This window comes from Tachypleus tridentatus, chromosome 4 (genome assembly GCF_004210375.1).
Source record: "Tachypleus tridentatus isolate NWPU-2018 chromosome 4, ASM421037v1, whole genome shotgun sequence".
In the NCBI taxonomy this organism is placed as follows: Eukaryota; Metazoa; Arthropoda; class Merostomata; order Xiphosura; family Limulidae; genus Tachypleus; species Tachypleus tridentatus.
Window position 1 is genome coordinate 20584579 of NC_134828.1, and position 22386 is coordinate 20606964.

At 33.3% G+C, this 22386-nt stretch overlaps 1 protein-coding gene and 1 long non-coding RNA gene across 6 annotated transcripts; one reads left to right on the forward strand and one right to left on the reverse strand.

Annotated features, from left to right (window-relative positions):
• The first annotated feature begins 3322 nt into the window (after positions 1-3322).
• Positions 3323-21714, forward strand: LOC143248636 (putative ATP-dependent RNA helicase DDX4). 5 transcript variants are annotated; one of them, XM_076497153.1, is made up of 4 exons: positions 3323-4433; positions 7890-8203; positions 8823-9213; positions 19852-21714. In XM_076497153.1, the coding sequence occupies exons 2-3, from the start codon at positions 7975-7977 to the stop codon at positions 8906-8908; spliced, it is 315 nt and encodes a 104-aa protein (XP_076353268.1). In that variant the 5' UTR covers positions 3323-4433; positions 7890-7974; the 3' UTR covers positions 8909-9213; positions 19852-21714. The 5 variants fall into 5 exon arrangements, 4 of the variants coding, with proteins under 4 accessions (XP_076353268.1, XP_076353269.1, XP_076353266.1 ...); XM_076497154.1 differs by lacking the exon at positions 3323-4433 and adding an exon at positions 5337-5475 and having other exon boundaries at positions 7924-8203; XM_076497151.1 differs by lacking the exon at positions 3323-4433 and adding an exon at positions 5338-5475.
• On the reverse strand, positions 6605-11213 carry LOC143248637 (uncharacterized). Its single transcript, XR_013027122.1, has 3 exons — positions 11098-11213; positions 10898-10976; positions 6605-7373 (listed from the first exon to the last, which is right to left on the reverse strand). It is a non-coding gene; the product is annotated as an uncharacterized LOC143248637 (long non-coding RNA).
• Positions 21715-22386: the final 672 nt, after the last annotated feature.

A 22386-nucleotide genomic window follows, 5' to 3' on the forward strand; every position in this document is an offset into this window, starting at 1 on the left:
ACTCTGTTAAAAGAAAACAGATATCCCGATGTGGCTTTGTTAAAACAAAACAGATATCCCGATGTGGCTTTGTTAAAACAAAACAAATATTCCGATGTGACTTTGTTAAAAGAAAACAGATATCCCGATATGGCTTTGTTAAAACAAAACAGGTATCCTGATGTGACTCTGTTAAAAGAAAACAGATATCCCGATGTGGCTTTGTTAAAACAAAACAGATATCCTGATGTGACTTTGTTAAAACAAAACAGATATCCTGATGTGACTTTGTTTAAACAAAACAGATATCCCGATGTGGCTTTGTTAAAACAAAACATATATCCCGATGTGACTTTGTTAAAACAAAACAGATATCCTGATGTGGCTTTGTTAAAACAAAACACACACACTTTAACTTCACATTATTACTTAGTCTTGACTTTATTGTAATTTGTTCTTTTTGTATTCTGCCTCCATTTTATCAGTTTCAAAAACTAATTATTTTCATCCGTTACTTTTCAAAAAAATATGTTCATAACTTCTTCTTGTAGCCGTGGCTACACTAAGTGTGACAGTCATATACATCAACAGATCACTCAAGAGTAGCTAAAGAGTTGACGACGAGTTCTGTTAGCTTACTGCCTTTTCAATGTTCTTTAATGTTCTGAGCGAAATGAACTTTCTGAAAAGACAAGGGTTGTAATAAACAATGATTTTGTTTTTCATTGAGGTTCAACTTTATTTATAATTTATCAATAGTATATATGTATGTAAAACATTTAATAGATTCTGATATGTTTCCCACCGTCAGCCTTAGTTGTTATGTTATTACACTTGTTTACTTCACATATTGTTCATGTTTTGTTTTGTTTCTTGATGTACTTCCTCAAGTTATTATGAATGAATTATTCTAAAAATAACACATATTTTGTATAGACACATGTACTTACCACATTTAACCATCAATGTGTTAGTTAATCCATTATGTATCAGTATAATAGAGTTTGAGTAAAATTGTTGAGATACTTTTTAACTTACGGACGATCACAACATGTACAGTGCGAAGGTCTGTTAACTGTGTTAATATTTGGTGTCTTAACGGAAAGACAAATACTCTAAATTAATTTACTGAATTCATGTTATCGTAACTTAAAAATTCTAGCTTTTATCGGTCCGTGTTATTGGAGAAGATATGTGTGAACTTGCACAATTCTGGATACGGAAAACACCAGCTTACGATATTATAAGTGTCAGACACTGTTAGGGTGTCAAAAGCACAAAAACTATTATTGTCACAAATGAGGCCGGACTTCCCTTTTATGTTGTCGTTCTTTCGTGTTTCATCCCTCTGGAAAATGACCAAAATGGACATCAAAAACGAGATCTATATGCAATAGCTTGCGATTTTATCGTCTGGCGAGCCTAGATCACAAACCCGGAAAGCAGCTAGTTGGCTCGGAACACGAACTGAAGCTACTCACAATCCAAATGTACCAGCAGAAGCTAATACCATCAACCGACAAACCGAATTCACCCTACTATGAAACCATGAATTCCGTGTCATAATATTTCTCTGTTGTGTGTGTTTAAATAATTCTTGTTTATATTGTTCAGTTAGTGATGAAATTACTCGGCGAATTTTTGCTTTGCAAGTCGAACAAAATGTGTAATTAAACAACGTAACATATGAAATGTTCTTGTCAGCTCTAGTCATTCTATTTTAGTTTACAATTTTAGATAAAATCTATGTATATATTGTATTTCTACTGTAAAAAACTCAAATAAAAAATAAAATGTTTACAGTGTTTTACGTCTATTTTTATCGGAAATGTTGAGTTCTTTATATAGCTGAACTTAGTTTAACTGACACATAAGGTCAGTCGAACTAAATCTAAGAATACGTAATACGTATATAAAAATAACACAAAAAAGTTATTTTTCTTTGTCCCTAAAATTAGGTTTTTTTTTCAACATCAAACATACAATTCTGGAACATTTATTGAACCTAACGGCCCGGCATGGCCAAACGTGTTAAAGCGTTCGACTCGTAGTCCGAGGGTCGCGGGCTCGAATCCCGGTCGCATCAAACGTGCTCGCACTTTCAGCCGTGGGGTCGTTATAATGTTACGGTCAATACCACTATTCGTTGGTAAAAGAGTATCCTAAGAGTTGGAGGTGGGTGGTGATTACTAGCTGCCTTCCCTCTAGTCTTACACTGCTAAATTAGGGACGGCTAGCGCAGATAGCCCTCGAGTAGCTCTGTGCGAAATTCAAAAACAACAAAAAAACAATTGAACCTAACATTATCTTCACCAGTCTTCAGAAGAATTCTATAACTTCTGAGTCATTACACTTGAAAGCAAGTCGAAAAACTGTTGATCAAACAACAACTTGAAACATTGTTTACTTTAGAATTAAATCTGGTCTCATAACATTTTGAAAAGTCGATAATGTTGTATAATTACTGTGAGATAGCAGATTGTAGTTTTATTTTGTGACGTTTCGGTTACCATTAAGTTTGTACATTTTCGATTGTTTAGTTAAACTATGAATTTTTAATTATGTTAAAGTGCTAACTCACTTTCTAGATACAGCACGTTAATTTTGAGTTCTCATGTATTATAAAACCGAGACAAGTTTCCCCTAGCGTTGACGTACAGATATTAATGTTGTGAAAGATTATATAGATTTATGGTAATAACTAATCACATGAGATGCAATCTCGTGGTCTAATCAGTAGATAAAGATGGCTAAACGAGTTAGTTAAAAAGAATTATTGCTAAATATTGTTACTGATACAAGAAATGGTTCATTTTTGAAGCATTATGTTATTCTCTGGTTCTTTCTTCTTTTGTTTGATATTTGTTGATATTCATCTAAGTGATATTTATTTTGTATTATTTATTAATATATATATACCTAGTCCTGACCAGATACTGGCTTACTAACTCTTGTTTTGTACACAATAAAACTCGGATGCTAGTTGTTTTGGTTATCTGTTGTTATAATTTAATAAACTGTTGTTATTTTACACCACTTGAGCGGCGTTTTGATTAATTACGCTTTGAATTGATTCTCTGGCTAAATTATTACGAGAAAGATGAGTTTCTACAGAAAATAGTAAATAATTAAACTCACTTACAAACCCAATAAATAGATAGGAACTGGAGCACGTGACTGAGTCTACCAATGATAGATAGGAACTAGAGCACATGACTGAGTCATGTGGAATCGCACAAAATGAAAGTGCTTAAAGCTAGCTCTTTACTATCACACCTGGACAACATAGCCTTCACCTGACGGATCGATGAGTGAACTAACATTTATAAAAGTATTCAATTTTTTAAAAACAAAACAACATTTTACTGTTTAAACTTGTGCTGAATCTATCGTTGTTTCACGTGGATTGACGTCATTGACGCGTAAACTGCTCTACAACCTTCAGTAACGAGGAAATAGACGGTGAAACTTTCACATTCCAAATCTTATTATGTCGTGACTGACTTTAACATCTTGTATGTACGAGGTCTGTTCAAAAAATACGCGGATTGTTTGAATTGCGCGGCTCCAGTTGGTTCCAGGGGAATCCGCTTGGTGTTGCTAGGTTCGCACAGATCAGCTGATTATGACTCCATTTCCCGATTGCAGATATCTTCTTTTGTGTATTAGCTACGCGGTTTTAAGTGAAGTGCAATTTTTTTCGTTTGGCGGATTTCAGAATGAATGACCTGAAGGAGCAACGACTTGCTGTGAAATTTTGTGTTAAACTTGGAAAATCTGCGACTGAAACTTTTGCTATGCTTAACACGGCTTACGGTGATGTTGCTATGAAGCGTACGGCATGTTTCAAGTGGCATGAACGTTTTAAGGATGGTCGACAGTCCATTGAAGATGATGAGCGTCCTGGACGTCCTTCCACGTCGACAAAATCAACACCCTGGTGCAGGCAAATCGACGTCTGACTGTCAGGGAGCTTGCTGAAGAGTGTGGGATATCAGTTGGATCTTGTTACGAGATTTTGACCGAAAAATTGAAGATGCACCGCGTTGCTGCGAAATTTGTGCCTCAGAACTCGTGAGTTTTTGGCCAAACACTCGATCACTGTTCTTCCCCACCCCCCCTACTCACCGGACCTTGCTCCTTGCGATGTTTTTTTGTTCCCCAAACTCAAAAGACCCTTGAAAGGAAGAAGATTTGAGACGATTCCCGAGATTAAGGCAAATGCAACGAAGGAGCTGGAGGACATTACAAAAGAAGCGTACCAGGACTGTTTCAACAAGTGGAAACACCGTTGGGATAAGTGTGTGCGTTGGGGAGGAGAGTACTTTGAAGGGATCCCAGACCTGTAACTTCTAAATAAAGTGCATTTTGTTTTATGACGTCAGTCCGCGTATTTTTTGAACAGTCCTCGTACGACTGGATATTTCTGTCCTTAGTAACCCTGCAGGTTTCACGTAAGTAAACTTTTTTTACTCTTTTTACGAATTACTTAAATCTTATGTAATTGCATGCTTATTGACACTATTAATTTTTTTTATTACATGCTTATGTAATTGACACTTGGCGGTAATTTAAATATCAACACATAACAATAAGTTTTTAATTAGGTTAAAGCAAATTAAGCGATGACCTCATTCGCTAAAATAAAGGTGCATATTAAAACGAAAATATTTTTAATAAATATAAAGTTATTTTGTACTTCTGGTTAAGTGTTACGGTAACTTTGGTCATTAGGTAAGTTTTGTATGTTTGTGCATAGCACGTGTAATTGTTTAAATGTCTGTTAAAATTAACTTACTTTCCTTCCAACACTGATAGCATTAAAATATTAATATTCTTAGGTTTTCATATTTAGATAAAAATACATATCTAACTGAACTTTTGTATCATGCATTTATTCATATTTTTTTACTTTATGATATTCTGTATCCTAACACGATAAAAAAGACAATTTTTTTTTCAAACTAGATAGGATGGAAACTTTTAATCTAATTAAGAATGATGTAGCATTTGTAACAACAAATAAAAACTAGTTTATGATTTATTGTAAGAAAAGAGCGATTTTAGTGTTAATTATTAACAGTAACAAACGAAAGGATAAGCCATTCCCTTTAGTCCTTCATATTTTGTTCCTGTAATCTGCCTTCAGTGATTCTATCGTATAAAAGGGATCAGGCTTTTATCCATTTTCTTTTTAGTGTCTCACTCATTGTTTTTCTGGTCTGTCTTCAGTAGTCCTATATGTCTGTGGACTCAAACCGATAATAAAACGGTTTCGTAATGACAAGAAACCCACTTGCAGTTAAAATATACGAAAGTCGAAACGTTCTTCACCGCTTTATTTTGGTAAAAGTGTTATCACCATACCAGCCGTCCTGAAACTGGTTTTCGATACCCGTGATGGGCAGAGCATAAGCAAACAGTAGTCTTATCATGTAAAAGTAATATGTTGTGAAACATTTCAATACACATCCTGAAGAAAATGACGTTAGATAAGTAAATATTTATTTTTTCTTACTGAATACATTCAAAGTAAACTTTTAGATTTTCTTTCATCCTTCCTTGAGGTTAATTATCTTTATAATTAAGCAGAAATCACAAACTCAGAGTTAAATGTTTTCAGAATCAAAATGTAAATAATAATACATGATATTGTTTATTCTCTAAGTATTAGGATGTAAGTGTCTTTTCTAATCTAGCAATGTGTGAATTCAATTAAACACACTCTTCGTAAAGGATGTAATATTAAAAGTACGTTAGGCCTAACACAACCGTCTTACGACCAATATATTAAATTAAATTCATGTTTTGCTGGCTTAGAAAAAGCGTTCAAAATTAAACTGTCCTATATAGATAATATAATAAATATAAAAGTAGATAATTATGTTGTCCTTATAACTGACTTAGAATTAAATAATTAAAGTTGTTGAGATACAACGAGGTTAGTTAATCAGTAATGTCGAGAAACCCACTTGTTGAGAAGCTTATATGCAAAAACGGCTCGTTTAGGTTGAGAAAATATTTTACATATAAGAGCGAACAACGTTTCGACCTTCTTCGGTCATCGTGAGGTTCGCTCTGCTATGTAAAATATTTTCTCAACCCAAACAAGAGGTTAGTTAATCATATTTCTTGATTAAATTATCTACAACGTTGTTTAAAAACATTTATATAAATTATTCCACGAATAAATAATCTTTTCAAAGTGTATCTTTATTGAAAGGTTTAAAGTAATTCGTGTTTACTTTAAAATCTAATAAAAGAAACACCTTAAATGGGAAAAAATAGGTGTGGCTAAAAAATGGATTGAGCGTGCGAATTAAAGATATCAAATCAAATTTGGAGGCCAAACTTGTATCTACATTTATGCCATTGGTAATAATTTTACAGCTTATATTCATTCATTAGTCAGTTTGGCCGCGTGTTATATTTTATGTATTTTGTTTTACTCACCATCACGCCCAAAGCTGAACGAAGATCGCAGAATGGCTGACTAATGAATGTATATTGGCTGTAAAATTTGTACTAATGTTTATTACAAGTTAATCCGCCATTGGTGACTCATTAGTTACTGACTGTAACATGCACTTGCATGGGACCTGTGGGACAGTTTAGTGTCAACTTGAATTTTTGGTCAGTTAACTATTTATTGCACAATAAAAACTTCTAGATAATTATTTGCTATGCTATTATGCATAAACCTACTTAACTGTTCATCTGATAGTTTTTTGTATGTAGACCATAATAGGGCACATTATTAGAGATGGAGCAATGGTAAATTAAAATATTAAAACTAATATAAATAGTTAGTGTTTTTCCCACTGTATACAGAAAACTTGCATACTGTCCTTATACTAATTTATGTAAGTGTTCAAGAAATGTAACACTTTCCTTTACCTCAGAGCAAAATATAACCCTGGAATTAATAAAGTTGATAACCATAAACCAAAACTTGTTCTTGTTAATAAAGTACCAAAACAGATGTGGGGGAAACTTAGTAAGGGGCTTATAAATAATTTGTAACTACCAAATGCTGGGTTTCACAACTTTACAGTGTGATGAAGTTTGCAAGGAAGGGAGTTTAAAAGAAGGAAAATCTCAGATTTCAGACAATATATTTATGATTTTGTAAACTTCAGAAAATTGAGAATCTTAGGAATCTATAGATTTATTACTCAGTTTTATACACTGAATAACTGTATTCACATATGCTGAAAACACTGCACAACAAAGTTTTTGCTTCTTGAACACTATTGGGTGTTCCTTATAGATTTTTGGCTGCTGATCACGTACTGTTTCATCAAAATCTTCAGTTTCACCAAGACATTGCTTCAATGGGAAAACGATATCAGGGCAAGTGGAATCTGTCAATGCTTGCTGACTACTGTTGAATACTGCAACGTGATGCACCAGACATTGAATACAAACGAAAATCAGGAGCAAACCACTTTTAATTATGTTGAACTTAATAGCATATTACAAACATAAATGCAGTTAAATACGTTATTGCCGGTAAACTGTCTATTTCTCAGAGTTCCTACGTGATGTAGCAAAACCAAAACTATATTTGTACATACCCACCAGGTACCTGCCACAATCAGCAAAAACTTTTCAAAAAGTTGTGCAGTGAAATATAATAGTCTATACCTAACTGTATTCACATATGCTGAAAATTTAATAGTCTCTACCATTTTGATAGTTATTACAATGAAATAAAAATTAAATTATGGGTAAAAGTTTCAGTTTTTTGCTTACTCTTATCTGAAACAAATGGTTGTAAAAGATCAAAAGAACTTTTAATATCTCATCATATAAGATATTTTGGAGGAAAATTTGAGGGGATATATTAAGTTTTTCAAAGCTTAATGTTATTTACCTCTTTCAGTTAAGTTATTCTATTATTTTGACAGGTGGCTTTTTCTCAAGTCCGTTATCTGATTTTAGAGGAAACTGACAGAATGTTAGACATGGGTTTTGTGCCTGCTGTGATAAAAAATGGTGGACGATCCTTCCATGACAGTAAAATCGAAGCATCAGACTCTCATGTTTAGTACTACATTCCCTGAAGAAATACAGCGACTAGCAGCAGAGTTTCTTAAGCCAGATTATTTATTTTTAGCAGTTGGTGTTGTTGGCTCTGCTAATATGGATGTCAAACAGAATTTCTACCAAGTCCAGCAATATGAAAAGAGGCAGAAACTCATAGAAATATTAAACAATTCAGGTATTATGAAAGGCTTGTTATTACTCAAATTGCTTTGAATTAGTTTTTTTAATATTGGAAATTATTGCAGTTTGCTACAAATGCAACAAAGAGGGACATTAGTAGAGATTGTCCAAAAAGTAGTGTATCAAGACTGAATGAAGAAAAAGGTAAATTGGTTTATATAATGTTTTGAGAATTAGCATTTTTCTAAAATAGAAGGATAAGTCAATGGAAAGTTGCCCATGGTACATACAAATAAGTGTTACTGTGACAGATTTTGTTGGAGTTGGTAATTCTCTCTTGAAATCAAATGATTGCTTGTGCTTACTGTTTGACAATGTAAAACAAAAAGTGAAAAGGAATTTAAATATAAACACTTAAATCTAAATGTTTGCCTCTGTATCTATTGGAAAAATGCTTGGTTCAAAGGGAAAATTGGCCAAAGGTTACAGGTATTAAATAATATTCATGTGAGAGAACCAGAATAAAATATAGATTTCCACATGTTAACTTTAACTTCTTGCACACAGATAAATGGATGAAGCTGTGATGTAAGACAGCTAACAAAAGATTAACAACAAGCAACAGATAAAATGTTTCTACTGTTGATTTTAGACTTTTTGATAAATTCTCCTAGGTGTTTATTGGTATGCTGAAAAACAGAATGCTCAGAGAGACCTATTTATACAGACAAACCAAAATCTAGATGAAGTTCCAACATAAGTTATTAGACCAGGTTACCAAAAGATTGGCATTCATATGGACAATATGGCTTTGGAGATGATGACATTTGTGTGCTACCAGGCTTGAGCTGATTCTCACCTAAAAATCTTGTTTGGAGGAACTGTAATGGAGCATAACAACATGATGATAGCTCTTCTTCACTTGGAGGATGATGCATCTTCCATGCTCAGTATCTACTTTCAAGCACTTGTACTCAAAATTACTACATTATTTTCCTCTGAACCAAACAGTTAACTCTTCAGTTTTGTTGTATTGTGATGTACATTTAGTTGAAATATCTTTCGGTATGATTGCTTATGTGTTTTTACAACTTACTCTCTATATCTCTTCTGTAATCTAGATGAACTTTTGTGGGTACAAGTTTAAATTTTAAACACGTTAGTTTTGTGTTTCAACAGCTGAAATTATTTTGAAATGGTTAAATACCTACCCCCTCCACTTTCTCTGTCTCGGTATATGTTTTACCCTGGAGGGTCAGGTTCTACTTGACCACTTCGTCCTCCCTGTATTTATATTGATCTTACAGTAATATAATTTGGACTGAAAATTATTTTGGTCATTTTCAATTATGTCCATGTATTTTGGTACATTTATAGTTGTTATTTTGCCATAACAGCATAATGTCAAGTTTGTTGGTGGCACATTATTTATTTTTTAATTTTATTTTTTATTGTTATTATTTTTTTATTAATTTATGTTATTTTTACTTATTTATTTTCATTTTTTATGTTTAAAATATAAATTGACTGGGGAGAGATGTTTAGGACTAGCTTCATCACGTATGAGGTACCTATGTAGTTTGCATAGTAATTCATTTTTCATCCAGTTCTTATCAAAGTACATTATTGTACTATGTAGGAGTCTATCTGGTATGGTTGGTGTGTTTGAGTATTTATGTATGAATTTTGATGATGTTGTTCTTGGAACTCTATCTCTATGCTGTTGTAAGGAGTGTGTTTTGGATTGTTTGTAGTTTGGTTTTAATTATTTTATTGCTTACAGTTATCCATGCTGGAGCTGCATAATCTATTACTGGTCTAATATATGTTTTATAGATTTTTAGTATGTTATCTGTAGATGCTCCACTGTTTTTACCAGTTAGACTTCCAGCATAGTTAGTTCTTCACCAGACTTTATTCTTAATTTCGTTAACATGATTGATCCAAGTTAATTTAGAATCGTAGGTTAGACCTAAAAATTTTGCCGTTGAGGCAGTCTGAAGTAGTGTGCCATTCATATATAATTCTGGCAGTTGTTTTTTGTTTTGTCAATTTCGTAAAGACTACGAGTTGTGTTTTTGCTGTGTTCATTTTTATTTTTGACAGTATTCGCTTATTCTATTTAGGTGCGGTTGTATGTTAGTGGCTGCTACTATTGGTATTATAGCACTTTTCCAGACTGCCACATCATCTGCGAACTGTGAAGAGAATCCATGATTTGGATCCTTCAATGGTGAATTAAACGTTTACATACATAATGAAGAGTATAAGGCTAACTAACCCTCCCTGAGGGACACCAGCCTATGGAGTAAAGTACACAGAAAAGATATCCTCAACATTCATTCTTCACTTTCTATTTTCCAAAAAGTTGGACAGCCAGCGAATAATTCCACGCGGTAGTCCCATTTCAATCATTTGGAACCTTAAACCATCATGCCATACACTGTCAATTGCTTTCTCGATATCAAGGAAGCAAGCAACAGTACAATCGATATTGTTGAAGCTGTTTATTATAGTTTCACTTAATCTAATTAAATGATCTGTTGTTTGTCTAAATTTCCTAAATCAATTTTGTTCTTTTGGTAATTTTGATGTTATCTCCAAAAATGTGGAGAGTCTATTACTGATTATTCTTTCGAGAATTTTGCCAATACAGGTTAAAGGAAAAAATGTGTTGGTGAAACATACTGGCCTACTTTTTACAAATTAATATAAATCAAACATAATTATGTGAATCACACATACTTACATTACAATTTTCAATGCCTTTTGCTTTACGCCGCATCTTTAGTTGCTTCCTGATAGCACGAGCCATCTTAACCTAATGTCTGGAACAGAGTAAACTTAAAACTCAATAAATCACTAAATTAAAAACATACACGTTTAATAAAAGTTTTGGTTTTTCAAAAACGTGAAAATGTGGGTAAATAGATAACTAAGAGTACTTACGTTTAAATCCTACTCTCAAAAACGGTTAGAAACGTTCTATTTTGCTAAGCAACCGAATAACAATATCTCAGAATAGAACGATACTATAAGACTTATAGTATAAGTGTTGTAACCAATCAAATTTAGCTAGGAACAAGCGACACTTTACAAAAACGAAAAGAAAAATGAATATACTTTCTAAAATTAACAAATGTTTAAGTAATCCCCTTTTTAACACATTTTTCATAATTCTTGCAACCACTTTATTTTTATTAATTTTGCCAAAATTAATTCAAATAAGGAGTTACTTTACATGCAGTAAAACCTACATGACAAATTTGTTGTTGTTTTTTTTTTAAATAAGCACAAAGCTACACAATGGGCTATCTGTGCTCAGCCCACCACGGCTATCGAAATCCGGTTTTTAGCGTTGTAAGTCCACAGACATTCCGCTGAGCCACTGGGTAGCAAATGACAAGTAATTAGAAACATGAATCAGTAATGGCATGTTTAATTATATTTAGGCCCGGCATGGCCAAGCGAGTTAAGGCATGCTACTCGTAATCTGAGGGTCGCGGGTTCTCATCCCCGTCGCGCCAAACATGCTCGCCCTTTCAGCTGTGGGAGCGTTATAATGTGACGGTGAATTCCCCTATTCATTGGTAAAAGAGTAGCCCAAGAATTGGCAGTGGGTGGTGATGACTAGCTGTCTTCTCTCCACTTTTACACTGCTAAATTAGGGTCGGCTAGCACAGATAGTCCTCGAGTAGCTTTGTGCGAAATTCAAAAACAAACAAACAATTATTTTTGAGTTTTAACTACTTACGCCTAAATTCAGTGATGAATTAGTACCCAGTTTATGTTTTGATTTGCTGCTTTCTTGTTTTCTTAAAAATACAGGCCATCAGTGTGCGTATGTGTTTTCTTACAGTAAAGCCACATCGGGCTATCTGCTGAGTTCATCGAGGGGAATCGAACCCATGATTTTAACGTTGTAAATCCGTAGACTTACCGCTGTACCAGTGGGAGACATTGGTGATGCTGAAAAGATAAAAGAAAATTAATTACCTAAACCTCATGTTCTATGCCTTTAGGGGCGGTTTGTTTGTTTTTGAATTTCGCACAAAGCTACTTAATGGGTATCTGCGCTAGTCGTCCCTAATTTAGCAGTGTAAGACTAGAGGGAAGGCAGCTAGTCATCACCGCCAAGTTTTTAGCTACTCTTTTACTAACGGATAGTTGGATTGACCGTCATAATATAGCGCCCCCACGACTGAAAGGGCAAGCATGTTTGGTGCGACGGGGAAGCGAACCCACGACCTTCAGATTACGAGTCGCATGCGTTAACCCACCTGCCCGTGCCGGGCCCTATAGGGGCGGAATGTATGTTGTTTACTTGATTTAAATTTTATTTTGTAGACTGTATTACTCATCATTAATTTAGGTGTTTGAACAGGTTGTTTTAAATGTTTCACTTGTGAATTTCTTTCACGAAACGCGAATTTCAGTGAAGCTAGAAAAAAAATTGATGAAAAGGTCTACTTTATTCTTTGTTTTATTACTCTAACAACATACCAGTTTCTATCATTAACGTGTTAGTACTAAACGTTTAGTCAAACTTCACAATCGGTTAATCCTATTTTATTTTATTTGTCCACACCCTCTCACATACAATAATAATAAAAGGTGTGATTTTAACTTGATATAAGTTAAGTTCGAAGCTACAGAATGGGCTATCTACGCACTGCCCACCACGAGTTTCTAGCGTGGTAAGTCCGCAGACATTCTGTTGTGCCACCAGGAGGGCTGAAATGTGCGTGCTAGCTAATTTCATAATTTCCGAAATATCCAGTGATTTCAATACACCCCTTCTGAATGTCGGCATTTGCACATTAGAAAAAAAACAACTTATTTTTCTTGTCTAACAATTATTTTCCACGCATTTTTCTTAAGATAATTTGAACATTTCGTATTTGGTCAAAGAATTATTGATGTTGATTAAATAACATTAAAATATTATAGGTGTTTTGGTTGTGACTTGGAGGGTGAGATACTATTTCTTCTTCTAGAACTCTTCTTCCATAACACTGTGCAATCTGCATTATTTTTGTTTATAAAATATGCAAACATCCCACGCTGATTTTCAGTAAATCAAATAAATTGATAATTAAGTAATCAATATATGTGTTACTATCAAGATAAGGATTATTTTTCTTTGCTTGTTGATAAGCGCAAAGCTGCACAATTGGCAATCTGTTTTGTGCTCAACACAGGCGTCGAGGTCGCAACCCGTGTTTTCACGTTGCAAATGACTTACCATGCTCTCCGCCGGGTGGCTTTCTTCATATCAAAGGCACACAGTTGTTTTTTTAATCCCAAACTTTGTATATTAAAATGTATCATACACGCAACATAACTGGATTGTTTATATAAATATTTATTTACTTATCAGTTACATGTCGCCACAGCACTACGTACATATTTCCAGAGGTGAAATATTTATAAAGTCTTTAAGTCATTTTAAACTTATCATTTTGTAACCTAGATTATTTGAGTGTGTGAATAATGTTGTTCTCCTTGGCCAAATTTATGATTTTGACCAACTATTTAATGTTACAGATTTCTTTTATTTTCTTTGGGTTATTAGATGATGAATAAAGAAGAACTCAAAAAGCTCATAAAAATTGGAAACAATATTTTCTAGTACCTTAAACATTGTCATCTCCAAAATCTGGGCCCAGCATGGCCAGGTGGATAAGGCACTCGACTCTTAATCTGAGGAGTCGCGGGCTCGAATCCAGGTTATAATGTGACGGTCAATCCCACAATTTGTTGGTAAAAGAGTGGCCCAAGAGTTGGCGGTAATGACTAGTTATCTTCTCTCCAGTCTTACACTGCTAAATTAGGGACGGCTAGCGCAGATAGCTCTCGAGTATCTTTGCGCGCAATTCAAAACAATCCAAAATCTGGTGTTGGCTATCCATGATGTTTTTGCAGCTACAACTCTGAAGAAGAAAAAGAAATATTTTGAAAGCCACGTGAATGACATACATATCAACGTTCATATTATAACTGAAAACAAAGAAAATGAAACAATGATGATTTTAGATTAAATAAATAGAAAAACAACAAAGTCGCACGCCTTAACACGCTTGGCCATGCCGGGCCCCTCAAGAAATAAATAAAAATAGTTTGTATTCCACTGTGATATGAACAAATTAAAAAAAAAAAAAAAGATGTAAAAAGGTCATTAGAACATCCAGAAATAGCAACATCTAAAAATAGCTCAAAATCATTAAAAATCACCAAAAAAGACAAACATTTTACAATTCTCTACTTTTATATTGACTCTAAATCTTAAATTTTGCCTCTACTTGAGGGTAGTAGTAATACAGAAGGTGTTTCTCCTTTACCTGGATGTAGAAAAAAAAAGAAATCTCTTCCATAACCCCCCCCCCCCCGCTAATAGAGCAGTATGTCTACGGATTTGCAACGCTAAAATCAGGGGTTCGATTTCTCTCGCTGGGCTCAGTAGATCGCTCGATGTGGCTTTGCAATAATAAAACGCACACAACATGCATCTTTTCCCTACACTGCATTTCATGGTACAAAATCACTTCAGTTTGTCAAAAATTTAATTCAAATATTGTGAAAATGTACAGAATTGTCAAAAAGATAATATAACAAAAAAGAAAAACCACAAAAAATAATAAGTATTATAAAAATAGTCATGAATCATTAAAGTTTTTAACCCTCAAAAATGAAAATAACAGTCATTGCTACAAAATGCTAACGTATGTTAACATGAAATTACAAGTTCAATAAAACGATTTTTCTGATTATTTCAACAGTTATTCTCTTATAAACATCCGTAAGATGGGTTGTGATGACTAGCTGCCTTTCTTCTAGTCTTACACTGCTAAATTAGGGACGGCTAGCACATATTAGCTCGACTAGCTTTGTGCGAAATTCAAAAACAAGCAAACAAAACCTGGGTTTAGTTCACGAAGTTTCGATTGTAACGGCATTTCATTAACATATATTTATTTTAATATGAACGTTTGTTTTAGTTAAGTATATATTAATATTTGGAAAAGTACGCCACTTCTTGTGTTAAATATGTATTGTGAAATTCTCATCTGTTATATAAATTTGTAGAAGATTCTAGAGTAAAGAATCATCAATTGAAGATATGTGTATTTAAGTTCTAGTGACTGCCAGTATTGTTGCCAACTGAAATTTCTAGAACCTTGTCAAATGATTATAAAAGATAGTCATCAAAATCAGTATACTATAAACCTCAGAATTGGTAACTGTGATAAATATTTTACATTTTGATAATGGCTGCTATGACACATAACCCGGAACCAGGACTGGAAAGGCCAACTTCAGGTGATTGACGGTGGTTCTTGAACTTACCTGTTAGTCTTCCTGTCGTGTTATGATCATTACCATTTTGCTAGAGAAAGTCGTTTTTACAACTTCTTTTACTCTGATTTCTCTCTTTATTGTAGACTAGATGTCAACATTGGTTTTATGCTATTTATGTTTTTCAATGCTGTTTTGTTTTACCTTCATTTCCTTTTATGAATTTTACTACATTTATTTTATTTTTACCTTTTTACCGGATGTTTGTCACAGATAACCTATTTGCTTTGTGCCATAAAACACTAAATCAACTAACCAACTTGCCTTTGTTACGACTCTCAAAGACAGCACCATTTTAAACATGTTATGTTCCAAGGTTTGTCCATGATGTTAGACATTGTTATTGTTGAGGGGGACAATGGGCAGATTAGGTGATACGTTAGTTTGCAAGACCGGTTTTTGTGGCAAAAATGACTGCCAACATGAGGTTTCTCATGCATATGTTACTTGGTTTGTTCAACAAACCAGGTTTGAAATCCATGGCATGTATTTAAAAATATAATATTGTAACTTGCTCTAAATTTTATCTTGGCACATACTGATGTTGTTAATAATAAAATATTTCAGGTATTCTAATGACAAGACTTTGCAAGTCTTGCATGTGTTATGAATCCGAGTGTATATAATGTTTTCTATTTATCATTGTTACAGTGAAAGTGTGGATACCTATTGATATATACATTTGCAGTCTAAATACTAGATTTAGGCTTAGGTCTAAAATAACATTAGCATTCTTATGTGTAGCCTAGTAATAAAAACATTGCTGTTACAGCAACACTTCTTTAAATGGATATATTGGTATTTACAAATTCCATCACAAGTGTTAAGATCTGTTATTTAGGACAGTAAGATGTGCAGTTACTTAACTTTCAGAGTGGAACAAAACATTTAAAGATTTGTAACCAATAGTGGGGCATAGCACAGATAGCCCATTGTGCAACTATATACTTAATTACAAAGAAATAAACCTTTTGTTTTATATATATCAAGAATAAAATAAACACTAAAGTACAGCAAGAATCATGGTATTACTGGAATAATTCCTGTATTTGTTTTTTTGTCTCCTGTGATACATATAACATTAAAGTTGGATATCTGAGCCATATAAAGCTTTGTTTGATATCATTGTAACAATGAAAATGTAGTTTGTTGTTGATTGTTTTTCACAGAATTTTTCAATCCAAAAGCTGGATTTGGCTGAGACAAAATGAATCAATACATTCCCATATGTGGCCTTAATTTGATTTTTACAAACACTACTCTCATTAGTCATTACTCGCAGGAACAATTTCTGTATTATAGATGCTTGTCCTTTTTTCTGCTCCCTCAGTGGGGCAGTGATACATCTACATACCTCATAATGCTAGAAACCAGGTTTTGATACCCACAGTGAGCAGAGCACAGATAGCCCATCATGTGGCTTTATGCTTAAATTTAAACATATCCTTTCTTCCTAAGTTATTTTGACTTAAACTTTAAATTTGGTAAAATAATGTACAGCATTAGATTCTGATGGGGACAGTGGAGATGAGTTATTTGAAACCAAAAGCATGTAAACAAAATTCAGCAGTACTGAAATAAATTTTGTATGTCTTACCTCTGGTAGATGTGACCTAATACTTCAGTATTAGGTTGTGCTTCTCAAGGATTAAAAACAAAGCTGTTGACTGGACAGCTGCACATATATCGTAAAGTTGCATTTTATACAATATTTAAACATCTATTGCATATGATCACAAAACTTCATTCAGATTTAATGTGAAATAAACTTTTGTTTTTACAAGACAAATCATAGCTGGTTAATTTAGAAATGTGTAACTAGAGGTCTTACAAACCTAATTGGATATGTTGTTTCAAATACTTTACTAGGTTTATGTGATTGTCAGATTGATTCATGTGGTAAAATGACAAGTAAGTGATTTGATTTTTGTTTACAAAGCCTATTTCATACTGAAAGTTGTCCAGGATGGCTCAATATGCATCTAAAATATGTACAACCCCATAGCTTTGGGGGAAGAGGGCTAGGTGGCTTTTAAAACTCCAGCTAATATATATATTTCAGTGAAATGTTCACTGAAAACTCACCCATGTTTATCCTCGGTTTATTTTTCCAAAACTGTTCTCTTATAAGCTTTTGTGTGTACATGGAAACTACATGGTACAATTTATAAAATGTAAATCATACTAAACATACCGTACTAGCCCAAACATAAGTTGTTGTTTTTGCTGAAAGCATATAAGAACTAAACTTTCCTTAATTGTTGTCTGCTGTCTGAGGCACCTTTTGAGCACATGATCAATGGGCTCTTGTTAGGTCTTTAACGTTATTTTTCATGTTAAAACATGCTCATGTTACTGTTGGTCTCAGTTGCAGAGAAATGCATTACATTGTTTGTGATGTCTATGTTTAAGATTGTATTGATTAAAATTGATCATGGAGGAAGCATCCATTAGGTTTGTGATATCCATAGTTTGTGGTTTCCATGTATTTGTAGGTGTGAAAGAAGTTTTCATAATTAACTATAGTTCAACTTAAATATAGTTATCAATAGATCTTTTTAAAATCCAGGTTTAGTCACAGGTGGTGTATCCAAGTCACTAACTGAAAGTGATCTGATTGTTTTATATGCTACTGAAAATGTTCAACATTTTAAATTAGAAGTCTCATTAGTTATTGTATCCACTATATTTTGTTTGATAAGAAACATTTCAGTGTTTGTTCCTTTCAATTTTTCAGGGAATATTTTGGACTTAAGATAGTCCTGTACTTTGCTTGACTTGGATTTTACACCTGTATGTTGATTCCAGCTTCAGTAGTAGGAGTGTTGTGTTTTCTGTATGGGTGCTTCACCTTGTTGGGTGATGCTCACAGGTATGAATAAGGGGGAGAAAATGATAGTTATCAATGTCTACTAGTGTTACTGTCATGAATGCCACCTAGTTGATGTATGTAGCATTTGTTAAAGAATATTGTACATTAATGCGTGATCCACCTAAGATTATTACACATGTTACCCTTATCAATGATGGAGTTATTTCTCCCCACTGGGAGCGCAAACATGAATATTTTCCTCACAGTAACTAAACTAACAATATCTTTACAGCTGACTCGCCACATCTCACTCTTGACTAAAATTGAGCAACTCATTTGAAAGTTAGGTCTACCTGTATTGTGGTGTAGTATCGTTCATATATCAGTTGGAACTAACGATCCATCTCTCTGATAGTTTCTCGTAAAGACAGAGGAGCTGTAGAGTAACCCTATTAATAAAAGTGATGAAAAACTGCCAAGATATTCACTGAAATTAATAAAGATGGCATTCTTACTTATAAAAACAATTTGAATATTATGCCATTAGGTATCAGCCATAATTTTCTATGGTTTACCTTATATTTATAAAGAAGGAGTTTCATTACGACCTATTGTTTTCTACAATGGAGCTTTCAGCCATACTTTACTGGGCTTTAGTTGAATTTTTAAAATGTTCACTATCATTGAATTTATATAAATAAATGTCAGTATGTGTCTGTTTCTCATATGTCTCCACGTTTCTTGTTCAATTAACACCAAAGCTAACACGGTGATATAGCTCTGTTTGTTATTCGTCTACAAACCATTAACTAGATAATCAGACCAACTCTTGCAATTTCATCTTTCACAAATGCTAATAGTTATACACTACATTATTTATACCCAATAGAAAATTAAAGTTTCAATCTGTCAAGCGATCTGGTTTGTTGTTTTCTTTATGCAGTTTTGTCTATTTTATCATTTGGTTTCAAATTTTTTTGATGGAAATTACTGATTACACAGTAATCACACAGGTGAGCTTAGCTGATTGCCTTAACGTATATTATCACATTTATAGAACAGTGTTTTCTGTGTATTATTATTCTCTGTTCTTAGTTGTACTATTTAATTACATAAAAACATTATTAATTGTAATAATTTCGTAAATAGAAAAGTGAGCTTAAGTTTCATGACAGTTTACAGCAAAAGAGAAGACCCAGACAAATATTATATTATTTATTTTTCATATGTGTGTTTTATTTATTATTTATATCACTGAGTAAAATGTACAAAATGTAACTTATGAGATAAGGTAAAGTAATTCTTTTTAATATGGTATGCTTTTGAGCAGCCCATGGGTTATTTAATTTTTGGGTTTTGGTTTCAGTTTCGGATCTCTTGTAAAAACAATCTTGTGAGGGATGTCAACATATTTAACTTGATTATTATTTTTAGTTTCATGTACAATAAGATTATGTTCGCTTTGGCAACATTTTAATTGACACATGAGTGTTGATTTCGCAGCTCTACCAGTAATAAATTTGTTTCGGTTTCAGCATTTTCAATAACAATAAAAACGTTTCTCTGGTGATGTTCTGGTTTGCTGCCAAGTCTTACAGTGATACTTTTATCAGCATTGTAGACAAGTCTAGTAGAGGGAGGCCTGATGTTGCTTGACATATCCCTCTGGATACATTCATCGTCTTTTATTTCTTTTGAAGCTGGTGTTTCTGCCTGAAGATTTCATTATAATTAGTGATTAATCATCAATCGAAAAAAAATGTTTTAATAACAATAATAAGTTAATAAACATTTTAAAAATATATAATTTATTCTTTATGTAGCAGTCGTTTTACTATAATATGAGTAAAACCAAATAAATGTTTGTATGAAAATTGTAAGTTATGAAATTGGTTTCAGGTGTCTGATAAACGTTTTCTCAAAACTACGAAATATATCTCAAGTATTGTCCCAAATAGTGAGAAAGGTAATATAGAGCAGATAATAGCTTTAAATAATGTTTTACATTTATATTGTTTGTTCACAAATATTAACTTGCTAAAACAAGATAAAACTACTGTTATAAATAAATGTCAATTGTTCTCCTCATTTCATTGTTATATAAATTAAGCATGAAAAGTTATGTAATCTGATCTACAAATGACTATAAAGAGGAAGAGTTTTCAAACTGTCTTATCATAGTTGTAACACTGTAGTAAATCACGGAGTTTATAGTTCTTTAAAATATTCAATAATCTTAGTAAAGTCCAAAAGAAGACAGCTGGATATTTCACTAAATGTCTGTCAGACCAATGAAAGTTGACTGACTATAAAAACAAACACTGATGCAAAATGTCTCAAAGTGTTATTAACAAGATATGGTGGAATCACGTGTAACAAAATGGTACAAATACACTGGTACTGGACTGAAAAGAATAAAGTCCACATTTAAGTAAGTTACCGTTATCTAACGATTCGCTACAATTATGGGATAACTGTTAAAAACAGAATCAGATGTTCGTAGCTGCAACCGAACGTCATTTCAGTGTATGTACGGTTAAAAACACAAGAGGTTTGGTAATACTACTGAGACAAGGTATATTTTAGTTATAGTAAGACACAAAATAACTCACTTTAATATCAGTAGTGGAAGTATGTGTGGTAATGAAAAATCACGAATGGACACTCTGACCTTTATGTTTTCCAGATGTCATTAAGACGATACATAATACGCTGTCGTATATGTTTACGTTTGGTTCTGACTTCAGCTGAATGGATGATAATTGTCTTCCCACGTGTAATGATATTGAAGAAGAGATGATTGACCAGTTTAACTAGGGTACAGACTTATCAGACCTCGATAGTATCGAACATGTATCGGTCTCTTTTGGAAGAATTACATGTATTTAAATGACTCTGAACATTAAGGATTCTCTGAATGCATCTTTTTCAGTAGTTGTGGATGCCTCAGGATCTTAACAACACTGATTGTAAGCATGCAACATCGATATGATATTGGTCACACAGTTTGACACAGTATACATTACATTAAAGTGAAATGTTTTTAACTCTAAAAATGTGAATTCATTTCTACTAAATATTAATCGTAAACGTAAGATAAATGAAAAATTAATTGAATTTTGAACCAGATACAGATAATAAGATGTCAGATATTCACAGAAATTAAATATGAGAATGGTTGTAATTATTTTATAACAGTAATTTTGTATTAGCATTAATAATGTACTATTAATTCCATTATATTTCAGTTGCTCAGTGCAATATATATATATATGTGTAGGTATAAATAAACTTGTATGAAGTGAAAGTTTAATATTAAGAGCAGATCCTTGTTATTAATGGTTATATGCTGATGCTGTATAATACTGAGTACTATAAAGAAAAAGAATTTTAAATCTACAAACCGTTGTCAGTAAATCAGAGTTTAATGTCTCTTTAGGTTTGTCATCATTCACGATTATCCTAGCGCATTTCTTTGGTTTAGTTTTATCAGAACCTGAAGCAGGCTTGCTCATGTTTTCCGCTCTTTCTGTTTTCCTTTCTATTGTGTACTTTTCATTTATTGTATGGGTGTTTGTGTGTATGTGTTTTCTTATAGCAAAGCCACATCAGGCTATCTGCTGAGCCCACCGAGGGAATCGAACCCCTAATTTTACCTTTGTAAATCCGTAGACTTACCGCTGTACAAGCGGGGTCATTTTTTGTCTGCAAGATGGTTGGTTGTGTCAGTTTTGCTTTAACATCATATTATTTTCTCTTTTATTAAACTTATTTGTCGGGGCCTTTTCATAATCAGGGATCATTGAAACAGCTTCTAAAATATCTAACTCACTAGGGTGATCTTTTCAGTTACAAGCGCCTGGTCTTCTAGCATTGTATAGGCAAAACTCCACAAGACCCGAGGACGCGGTTTTCAGGGCTTTCCATTCGCCCTGGGCTTTTTCATTTCAGTATCTCTGATTGGTGGAGAAAATCGTCGAGAATGGAAAAGACATTCGGGATAGTTTTATGGACTGTCAGAATCTGTTGTGGGATTTCTCGGAACTTATCTCTTAATTCTTTAAAATAAG